The following is an 11,570-nucleotide window of genomic DNA, read 5'->3' on the forward strand; positions in this document are numbered from 1 at the left end:
GCTTTGTGCATTTGCCTGGATGTTCTTTTGTCACCTTCTCTGCATTTACATGGGTTGGGTTTTTTTACACCTGTCTTCCTTCTGCGAAATCATGGCCAAAGTGTGTAAGAAGCTGTATATTGGCTGCAACTTTGTACAAGGGCCCAAGGAAAAAGACCTAAGTGCTGTTTGGTTTAACACATCCGAGTTGCCACTGCAGTTAAGGAGCCTCTTTGGTAGACAGCTGCTTTCTCTTGGTCCATTTAAAAGCAGAGTTAATCTGGTGGTGTTCATTTAGTGCCTGTTGAATGCTAAGAGGCAGCTGAAACAACCAAAGAAAATATCTTTTCCAGGAATTTTTCAGTCCAGCTAAGAAAGGCTGCCTGGCCCCTGGATGCTTTGTGAGTTGGTTCCCACAGTAACTGCGTTGTTTGTCTTTATAATGTAAAAGTCCAAGCTGGTTCGTACTAACCAGGCTTCACTGCACTAAATGGCGTAACGAGGTTTCTAGTTAATTAAAGGCTTAAAACACTGAGTCCTTAAATGCCTTTCTGTGTTTTAGTCCAGTGTTTCATGTATTTAATCCATCACACTGTGGTGAGCTATCGCCACAGTAAACTAAGCAGAGCCAGAAGCAGCCTTGGTGAGGCTGGGATATTTCCTACCCTAATTCAGCTGCACTGGGGGTGATTGAGAGCAACATAGTTCTGTAGAGGAAGGCAGAGCTCTGTGGTGTGGTGTGAGCGCAGGTTTTTGCACATAATGGGAGAGTACTCTAAGGGAAAGGAGACGAAGTGCTCCCTGCAGCCGGAGTGGATGCTTGAGTATGCTGCTCATCAGCGTACTGAAGTAGATGAAAGGAGGAGTGAATGAACTCACAAAGTGAAAGTTAAAGGATCCGTAAGGAAGAACTAAGTGCCTCATGTATGCTTAGTGAAGTGTTCTCATAATGTACAGGAAGCTTCAAAAGCTGATTAGAGAATTCTACTGTTGGTTTGCGATTGCTCTACTCCCTGCAGTGAAAACCCACTTTTGTTAGCTTCACCTTCTAGTAGGATCTACAAAGAAATCAGTGGTATATCATTTCAATACTGTATGAAAATATATTTTTTCATTGTTTGTTTACCAATAACCTCACAAAAAAAGCATTTGTGTAAGGCACTTTGCAGTATGCTTGATGTTTTCTGAATAACTTTGGTACACTTACTTGCAAGTATCTCACTCACTCCCTCCTGTGTGAAATTAAGATAGGAGCTCTTCCTATGGAAGTGCCTCACACAGCTGTGACATTGGGAGTTTGAAGGAAAAATCTTACTGAAGAAATAGAGATAAACCAGCTCTCAAAAGTTAAATCTTACCATTGCAAATTTGAAGGGGCTATTAGCAGGGCTGCACTCGCCCTCATTAGACTGGTAGAAAACATTATGTGTTGCTTTTAGGATGAGGGTCTATGATTTTTTTTCATATATTTTGTGCTTTTGATGCTTTATAAGGACCTAAGCCTTTTCTCATTGCTATTCTTTGAAAGAAATCCAGATTGTACTTTTTGTCGCTTTGCCCTGCAAATGAAAATATAAGGCTTGCCACCCTTTAAATTTAAGAAACACTCTAGGAATTATTTTCTGCTTGTAGGTAAAGAGCAAATCTTGTCTCTGTGTTCATTTTTAAAGCCTGGTGTATGACTCTGTGGTTTTAGACTTTGTTTTGAGTACAACCCAAGGCTAAGCTATTAAAGGTAGTTTTATTTTTATTTTTTTAATTAATGATTGTGATGGTGTTTGGACTTGGCTTGCCCATCTGTTTCTGCTGTACTGGCAAGACTGGCAATGGAACCAATGGAAGATGAGTAGCTGTGCATTGCCTTTGCCCTCCATCAGCCATGCAGCAGCAATTCTCTGCAAAATTACAATTGTATCAGTCTTCCGTTGTATCTCTTTTTGCCATTGCTGCAGGAAAAATAAGAACTTAACAGTGACGTGCAAAGCTATTCAGTGTGCTTCACAAGTGCTCTTAACAGTAACCACTGCACAGATGAGTAAAGAGAGGCAGAGCAGATAAACAGAAGGGTCAAGCTCCTTGGGTACAGTCTTGAGTATTCAAAGCAAAATGCAGTCGATTTCTAGACGTCACATTTTAACTGGGGACTAGCTAAAGAAAGTTATGATAACTACTTTTTAATTAGTTTGTTAACGTTGCAGGGGGATTGTTGATCATTGTAATCTCTTCCTCTTCTCACGAAAAGGTGAGGAAGTACAGGCTGCACCTGCCTTGTGTGGGACAGCTCCAGTGTAGAGGAGCACAGCTGAAGGTGGTCCCAGGTTACAGTGGCTAGTGAGGAAGATGCGTAACTGTGACAGATGCACAGGTGCCCATTTCTGTGATGTTTATTTCAACAGATACTGAACCTCCAAGGATCCAGTGCCCGAGTGTGAAGGAAAAAACCGCGGAGCCCAACAAGCTGACGGCCCGAGTGTTCTGGGATACCCCAGAGGGACGGGACACTGCTGACGGGATTCTGACAGAGTAGGTGCAGATCTGTAAATGCTTGTGTTTTCTCCTTTTTATTCCTGGGGTTCCTGGTTAGCAGCTCAGCAGCCAAGGGTGGCCAGGCACCCTTTGCCGTTAGTTAATCCAAGATGCTTATTTAGAGCTGTTGCACATCACTGGCCCATAACGAATTGCATGTTTAACTGAAAAAGTCGTCAGCTTCAAGGGGAGTTGTTCAGGAACTGCCTTCTACTACTGCTGGTCCTGGGTAGCAGATTTGAGGTTATTCTAGAGCTGATGGAATAAACAACAATAGCATTTTGACTTTACCTGTGAAATTTTCCAAAGCTTCTTTGTGTGTCTCGTAGTCAACAAGTTTTCTCACAGCAAGTTACCTTTTATACATAAAAATGAAGAGACAATAGTGCATTGGTGGTAGCAACAGAGGCAGTTATGACTGTCTTAAAAAACACAAGGTGAACTGTGTCACAAAACAGTATCTCCAATCATCTTTAGGCTTCTTCCTGAAGTGGTGCTGACTACTGATGTCCCACCATCCTGCAATTACCTTTAAAGTAATGCTTCACATTTGAAACTTTGGTAGCTTTAAATATTGGATTTAAATGTTAATACTTGCTTCAGAATTTCCTGGCCAAATTCTTATAGTTACACAGTCCCATTTTGCAGAAGAGCCAGGTGTAGTTGTGATAGTATCCCTTTCTCTGATTTTCCCATCTTTATCATGCAGGATTTATGTTAATCTATCTATATTATTGTAATGGTAAGAGTATAGAAAATTGCTTCTTTCAGTAAGCAAGTTACATGTTCTAATGCTGTATTAGTGGACTGGTTAAGTTCAAAAGCTCAAAATTGTACCCTTAAAGATGTTTACAGTTTTATGTGAATGCAAAAAAGATGTTGAAAGACACAGTAGAGTTGCCTTCTTATTGCTGTAATCTAAATAATATCAGAAAAAAAGAATTCATTGCACAAATAAAAACAATTGCTGTTAAGTTCTAATGTAACAATTCTATGGCAAAAAAACTTTAAGCCTGACAAAGGAACTTTGTAAAGTGTCAGAATAAAGAAATTCCAGTCTTTTTGATGAAGCCTGACGGACAAAAAAAATGGGGAATATCCCATGTGGACGTTGTCATATGAGTAACTGTTCTCAGCCCAAAAGACGGTAGCTGGTGAATCTGTGGAAACTTTTCCATAAATCACATATCTATTTTTTATAAAATCTTGCTGAACTGTGATAGAGTATTCAGTGTTTTCCTTAAAAGCACCAGATCCTGCAGTCCCTTAAGTCCATAAGCTTTTCTGTTACGTGAAAGAGTGCTCAGTGTCACTGCTTCAGTACTGAGCATAACATGTCTGAATTCTCCTGCTGCATCTGCAGGATTAGGAGCAAGTTCCAAGTGAAAATGCTGCTGTGGATCACTGCACCATTCTGCTGTGACAATAAATAAATCTCGCTTTCTGTTACAGTTCTGAACATACGAACACTCACAAGTGACTGTTGGCATAGTACCGGTGTGGAGCAGCCGGGTGGGGTAGGTCTCCACTCTAAGAGGCTGGAAGTTTTACACTTCACCAGCTCCAGGTTCCACTGCAGCCCCAGCAGTGGGTTGTTCACGATACAAAATGAGGGTGGATCAATCTTGACTTTTCCTTACATAAGTTAATTTAGGCATGGCATGATGCTTGGCTGCAGTATGGATTGTCTTTTAGGAAGGGAGCAGGCCCTGCCTCCACTGTTTCAGCAGGGTGAGACCCTTTTGGACCACTCCAGAGTGGGCTGTTGGTAGCAAGTTTAAATACTCTGGTTGCCGCTGCCCAGCTTTTTTTCAGGTGCTTGCTCTCAGTCTTCAGTCATGCAGCGCAGCCAGACAGTCTTAGCATGCCACAAGCATCACTCTTCAGGCTCTTACGGCATTGCCAGCAGGAAAATACTGGTGAATTTATGAACATCTGTTCTGTTTTATCTCCTGTTTTAGTGTTATTTTGAAAGGTCTGCCACCAGGGTCACATTTTCCAGAAGGTGACCACAAAATCCACTATACTGTGTATGACAGAGCTGAAAACAAAGGCACTTGCAAATTTCTTGTTAAAGTCAGAGGTAAGAATGATGGTTTACCCTATAATTACAGTCACTGTTTTGCATCTGGCTTAGCAGGCAATTTGAGAAGTGTCCTCATTTCGATATTTGTCTGCATACATATGTGTATATAAACTGTGTGTTGATGCTGAAAGGGAGAACACTGTCCTGATCAAGACCCTGGGGGCCAGGCCTGCAGCAGGGTGGGTGGCCATCACTCCGGGAAGAGCTTCACTGATCAGCCCTGCCTCCCCGCCCCTCACGCCTTCCCTCCGTCTGGCTTCTCCCTGATACTTAGCTTGTGAGCTGCTGAAACAGGTATACAAAGGAATTTTTTCAGCTGACTTGCATTTGTCAAGCAGTGCTGCTCTTTCACAGGTCTAGAGCTTGAAATCTGGAGTTAAATATAGAAACCTACAGGTTTCAGCTTCAGCTCTTGTGCCCCATGACCTTTTGTCACCATGCTACCACAACCACATGCATATGCCTATACATCTGTATCATTTCTGTTCACATAAGAGCTCAGAGGGGTTTTTTTGTTTGTTTGACTGGGTTTATTAAGTACATTACTAATAATATAGAAAGGAAACATGAAAATGTCTTCTAAATTGGTATTCTACTGGCCGTGCTACCCTAGTAACAATCAGGATGGTTCACGCCCTGCCTTTTTTTTTTTTTTGCCTCTTGTTTAAAGTCAGGCGCTGTGTGAAATTAAATGCCCCAGATAACGGCTACATCAAGTGTTCAGGTGATGGAAATAACTACGGTGCGACCTGCGAGTTCTCCTGCATCGGTGGCTATGAGCTGCAAGGAAGCCCAGCTAGAGTGTGCCAGTACAATTTGGGGTGGTCAGGAGTGGAGCCAACCTGTGCGCGTAAGTGAGTGTTTCACCACTGTACCAGAAGGGCAGCCAGAGCAATGGGTCTTCTGGAAGTAAGAATTTGGGAAGGGGGTGTGGGATGGAATACAGCTGCAAACATTAATGCTCTAGAGGAAAAAACTTAAGTCTTTGTCTCCTCTGCCAATTTGCACTTAGAGCAGAAGCCTTTGCTGCCTTTGGCTGCTCTTTCCTAGGGTGATGATGGTTCCTCATCACTGATAGCGTGGTTTAGCTCTCTACAAAACTTCACATTCTGGAGTCAATCCATCTTGCAAGCCACAACAGCTTAAAATTGTTGGCTGCAGTGAGGCCAGTACTTCACCCATAGCTTCTTCATTATTATTTCTTGTTCTAACCGTTTGTGCTTTTAGAAATAGATTTGTTTTCGGCATGCTCTATAACTTTTAAATTAATTCTAGCCATGAATATTAATGTGAATGTGAGGACTGCAGCTGCACTTCTGGATCAATTTTATGAGAAGCGGAGACTGCTAATTATTTCAACTCCTACCGCAGCCAACTTTTTCTACAGGATGCAGTTGGGAATGCTGCAGGTAAAAACACAGTTTGGAGGTTTTCTTGTAACTATTGTTTTTTAATTTAAAGAAAGACACAAGAGGACAGGTGCCACTGTTTGATATAAATCTGCAGACTTCAGCTGTTATATTGCAGCCCCTCAAGGATCATCTGATGCAGTAGTAGGTTAGTTCAGTGGGCTGAGCGCAGTGCTGACAACAATGACAACACTGAGGTTGCAGGTTCGATTCCTGCTTGGTCCCCATGTGTTGCCTGGTTTAGTCGAGAGGTAGTGTCCCTGCCCATGACAGGGAGATTGGATTAAACGATCTCTGAGGTCCCTTCCAACCTAGGCCATTCTATGATTAATCCTTTTTATATGGATTTGAGTTTAAACATCTCCTCAGTCTCTCATTCAGCTCTGTTCTGGATTATGCTGCCTCTGACTGACCAGTCGCTGAATCCTAGGCAGTTCTGACCCTCCTCCACTGTGCCCAAATTAATTTAACATTAACTTATGCTCAGTAATTATTCTCTAATCCAGCTCCTAAAGAAGCTGGGAAATAACCAAACCATCCACGACTTCAGTAGTTGCAGTTCATATGAACCAGGCTTACAGACTTTGTCACCTCAGTGCAAGGAAGTGTGAAGAGCTTCAGATGAAATGAGAGCACCGGCAAACAAAGGTCCAGGGACCCAGCACAGAAATCATCCAGCATGATGGTGATAGCAGCAGATAGGTTTTTTTGTTGTTTGGTTTTTTTTTTTTAAAAAAAAGAAAATTTTGGCTAATTTTCCTTACATGTTGTAAACTTGATGGTCATTTTGGGTTCTTGCTAGACTTAGGGGAGTCCCCCAGGGAAAGGAGCCAGTCCTGTATTCTTTTACCACAGCAAGCGCTTCTATCTTGTTTCTTTTCTCACAGCTGTAACAAAAGTTGGTATGAATAGTCATTGGGATATGAACATGATGATGTTTTTAACTGTGGGCTTAAGTTAAAGTTGTATTTTTTTAAAAAAAGGAAATGTTTTTCTTTTCCTGCATTAGATTAAATTTAGCATATTGATCAAAATGAAGTAGTTTAAAATACTAAATATAACGGCTATAGTACTTTTGCCACTACTTGACAGTGTTCTAACAGGTTGGCATGAAAAAAAACTTTCTGCAGTTGACTTCCATTTCACATACCTTGCTTTGATTGCCAAATTAGATTAGTGGCACTCTGCATAATATGCTGGCATCTTTTCATGTCATTACAAAGACAAGTTTATACTTCTAGGTGGTCCCTGTACATTGTTTTTCTTGAGTAATTCAGAATCCGTCATTTAACATCCCCTGGAGTCATGAGGCTGCAGTTCTTTGCAGTGAGATTTAGAGACTTTTCAAAGTATGCTCTTATTTCAATTGAAACCATCTCACTAACATAAGATCAGACTCTTTACAAACACTCGCTGCTGCTCAAAACAACTTCCTGTTCTCTCTAACACAACTCTTTCTTTTTTTAACCCTTCCAGCCAGCACAGTGTGGTTTAGATCTCCGGCATGTTACCGTGGTTGAATTGGTCGGTGTCTTCCCAGCACAGATAGGAAGAATAGGTGTAAAGCTGCTGCCTCCATCACTTGCCCTGCAACTCAGGTAAATTAAGCTCTCAATACTGCTGTGTTTGCACCTTAAGTTGTATATGGTGCATTGCTTTTAATTCCCCATATCTTACTCTGTCAAAATATACATACTGCATCCTGTTCTGGAGCGTCCAACACAAGAAGGACGTGGACCTGTTGGAGCAGGTCCAGGGGAGGGCCACAGAAATGATCAGATGGCTGGAGCACCTCTCCTACAAAGACAGGCTGAGAGTTGAGGCTGTTCAGCCTGGAGAAGGCTCCAGGGAGACCTTATTGCAGCCTTGCAATACTTAAAGGGAACCTATAAGAAAGATGGGGACAATCTTTTTAGCAGGGCCTGTTGCAACAGGACAAGGAGTAATGGTTTTAAACTAAAAGAGGGTAGATTTAGACTGGATGTAAGGAATAAATTTTTACAGTGTGGGTGGTAAAACACTGCAACAGGTTACCCAAAGAGGTGGGAGAGGTCCCATTCTTGGAGGCATTCAAGGTCAGGCTGGATGGGGCTCTGAGCACCTGATCTAGTTGAAGATGTCCCTGCTCACTGCAGGGGAGTTGGACTAGATGACCTCTGAAGGTCCCTTCCAACACCAACACATTCTATGGTTCTATATATTCTACTCTACTGAATATAGCTAGATGCTGGAAGGTGGATGTTGATATGTGAGTTTTAGGATTAATTTGCTCTCTCGCTGTGCAGTAGCTACTGCAAATCCACAAGCATTTGGTATTTACGAAATGAAGAGCATGGATTTCTGTTTGTTTCACATTAAAAGGGCTGTTACCATGTGAAACAAGCTGATGTCTATGCCAATCTTTCAAGCACCACGCTTTCCTTGCCCATTTGCCTAAACTGCACAAATTTTTGAATTCATGTGACCTCCCTGTGTATCCCTTTGATATGATATAGGTCTATGTTTCTGATTGCTGCCACTGAACAGGCTGCAGTTGCTTTGCAAGGACAGCCTTGGAGCAGTGGCCAGTGCAGCCCCAGATGGCAGCGACAGCTCATGGTCTCTGCAGCGCTGCTGGAGGCTGTGGCCAGCCCAGAAGGGCAAGTAGTGGTTGCTTTTCGAAGTCCCAGATGTAGAAGTGAGATAGATGGGCAGTATTTCAAAGGGGGAAATCATCTCAGCCTCCCCAGCCTGACTACACCATTCAGCAGTTTTACTGAGGTGCCTAAACTGTGTTGACTTGATTTTTAGACTAGCAGGGAGTCGTTTTTCACTTGGAAGTGCCAGCATTTCCTGGGGACAGAAGGACTACAGGAGCCAGAAGTGAAGGCCTCATTGGTAGGGGAAGTAGTACTTAGTTAGTTAGTTAGGAAGAAAGTCCAGGAGCATTTTAGGCAGCTGCTTCTGTGATGTGCCTTAAAGAAATGGAGTGGGTTTTAATTGGGGACAACAAAAAATGCTGACAAGACAGAGAGGTTTATATGGATTGAAGAAAAAAAAACCCCAACATATTTGTTCTCTGCAAAAGGGAAGAGAGAGCACAAAGAGCTCATCTTTTACTCTGAAAAGTAAAAGTACTTTTACTAAATTTGAAATGGTTTTCTTGTGGCTCTGTAGAAAATGACAAGCTCTGATAATGCCTACATTTCCTGCTCCCTCCCCAACCCTTAATGGAGCTACATTTTGGAAGCTGGTATGGTATGACCTGCCTGCACTCAGTGAAAGTCTTCTGTGTGAAATTTTTTTTTTTCTTTTCCCCTCTATTGTTACTGCAGTGTGTGAATCATAGCATTCTAGTTCTGGAAGGTACATAAATCAAAATGAAGTGCACCCTTAAACATCTTGTAGAGAGATGCTGTCCAGAATTGACATTCAGTAAGCTAATGAGCACAGGTCCCCTAGTTAAAACTTTGGATACCTCAGAAGGTTAGCATTTGGATTTCTAGAAGGTAAGCACTTTCCTTAGGCAAGATGAGGCCTAAGAAGAATGTAGTTTCCTGTTACCGTAACTTAGCTTCAAACTTTGTTTTAGTTTGGATTTAATAGCCAAGCTCCCTAATTGCGACAACAAGACACTTCAAGCACTCCAACTTGTTAGAAGCATGAGGAAGGTCAATTTTGATGCTTTGCATCTTACCAGCATTACCCCTAAACCTTCTTTTTCATGGCAGCTTTTCTTTCACAGCTGCCTGAATTTATTTTCCCCACACCAGTGATGGTGACTGAGTGCATGTCTAAGGATCTTCAAGCTCAGTACTCCTTCAAGCAAAAGATTAAAAGAGCACCAATGATACACTTTTGTGTCTGCTGTACCTCCAAGGGAGCTCAGGTGACCCATTTTTCCACTTGGAAGGAAAAGACTCCACCATGATTAGCAGAGGCTTTTGTTCTCCTAAATTGGAGTTATCACCAGGTGGATGGTTACTATTAGGAAGTGATGAAAAACTGACTGAAATATTTTTATCCTGGTTTTTCTCATTGTGGTTTTATACCATGTGGCAGCCAAGAAAGGCAATAATCTACTTATAACTGTAGCTCCATCAGAATGGTTTTCTTGAGGCAATGTATATAGTACCTTTTTTTGGTCTTCTGCTTTTTTCTCTTGTGACAGCATGTGCTATACTTGCAGTTAGAGGTCTGAGAAGAAAACAGAGCTGAGTGCAGTTACCTTGACCCTTTCCTAGCGCAGAGGTGCAGCCTGCAGCACGTGCAGACCCCCACCCTCTCTCTGACTTCTTGTTCGTACAGCTGAACCAAAGCAGACCCTGCAGAGCCCCTTGGACCATCCCTGCCTTCCTCTGCTTAGACCCAGCAGGCTGGTTGTGCCATTTGTTAGGCTGATGTGCCCAGGTGGGCCTTTAACAAAATGAGTTCCTTATTTTGCAGGCTGCTGCTGAGAATCCCCCATTACAATTTCAACATCGTGGTGATGGACAAGCACGGGATGGACAAGGAACGCTATCCTTTCCCAGCAACACCAGCTGAGCTCTTTGCACTTATTGACAATTTTCCCTTGAGAAAAGAAGAGATGAAACTGCAAGCAGAAATCGGTCAGTCGTGTCCCTAATTCAGGATTGCAGGGCTTGCGGTTGTCAGTGAATTTTTTTTTTTTAAGCCACGTAATTATCCCCTTGGTGCTACACAAAGCATGGCTTTTTTCATCACTGATGTACAGATTTTGTGGGTGTGTGTGTATTGTTAAGTCTGTCAGACTGTGTAGCTGCTCTGCCTAGAAGTATGCATGATGCTTTTGTTGTACTTTCAGCATCTTTAGATCAATGTATACATAGGATTACTACCCAGTGGAATTTCTTGTACAGAGAGTGAAGAGCTGAGGCATGTTTCTGGGAGTTTGTTTTGGATTTTTCATTCAGTGTAAAATTGGTGATTCTTTCTTACTGTTTATAAGTCTTTTTATTAATAAAATATTGTTTTGCAAACAAACAGTTATCTAAAATCGCCCTTGGAGATAAAAGTTGATTAATTCAAAAGTTAAATCAAACTATCCCTCTTCAAACAACAGAGCTACGGCACTTGTTGACATGGGAAAAGCAACGGATGTCATTTTCCTGGACTTGTGCAAGGTGTTTGACACTGTCCCACATGACATCCTTGTCTCTAAAATGGAGAGACACGGATTTGACAGATGGACCACTCGGTGGATAAAAAACTGGCTGGATGGTCGCACTCAAAGCGTTGTGGTCAATGGCTCGATGTCCACATGAACACCAGTGACAAGTGGGGTTCCTCAGGGGTCTGTTCTGGGTCCAGTGCTGTTCAACATCTTTGTCAGCGACATGGATGATGGCACTGAGTGCACCCTCAGTAAGTTTGCCGACAACACCAAGCTGTGTGGTGCCGTGGACTCACTTGAGGGAAGAGATGCCATCCAGAGGGACCTTGACAGGCTTGAGAAATGGGCCAGTGCAAACTGCATGAGCTTCAACAAGTCAAAATGCAAGGTCCTTCACCTGGTTCGGGCTAATCCCAGGCACAAATTCAAGCTGGGCTCTGAGTGGGTTGAAAGTAGC

General features: G+C 42.4%; 1 protein-coding gene across 1 annotated transcript; it reads left to right on the forward strand.

Moving 5' to 3' along the window:
• Nucleotides 1-91: 91 nt before the first annotated feature.
• SRPX (sushi-repeat containing protein, X-linked) lies at nucleotides 92-10,977 on the forward strand. Its single transcript, XM_009866355.1, has 7 exons — nucleotides 92-215; nucleotides 2,376-2,502; nucleotides 4,467-4,588; nucleotides 5,262-5,441; nucleotides 5,867-6,000; nucleotides 7,477-7,598; nucleotides 10,426-10,977. The coding sequence occupies exons 1-7, from the start codon at nucleotides 92-94 to the stop codon at nucleotides 10,604-10,606; spliced, it is 990 nt and encodes a 329-aa protein (XP_009864657.1). The 3' UTR covers nucleotides 10,607-10,977.
• Nucleotides 10,978-11,570: the final 593 nt, after the last annotated feature.

This window comes from Apaloderma vittatum, unplaced genomic scaffold, assembly GCF_000703405.1.
Source record: "Apaloderma vittatum isolate BGI_N311 unplaced genomic scaffold, ASM70340v1 scaffold24183, whole genome shotgun sequence".
Lineage (NCBI taxonomy): Eukaryota > Metazoa > Chordata > Aves > Trogoniformes > Trogonidae > Apaloderma > Apaloderma vittatum.

Bases quoted from the DNA above. Each gene is read 5' to 3' on its own strand.
- SRPX (XM_009866355.1), top strand. From the start codon at position 92: ATGGCCAAAGTGTGTAAGAAGCTGTATATTGGCTGCAACTTTGTACAA. The intron at 2,503-4,466 runs GTAGGTGCAGAT...CTCCTGTTTTAG, and splicing joins GCTGACGGGATTCTGACAGA to TGTTATTTTGAAAGGTCTGC. The intron at 5,442-5,866 runs GTAAGTGAGTGT...AATTAATTCTAG, and splicing joins AGTGGAGCCAACCTGTGCGC to CCATGAATATTAATGTGAAT.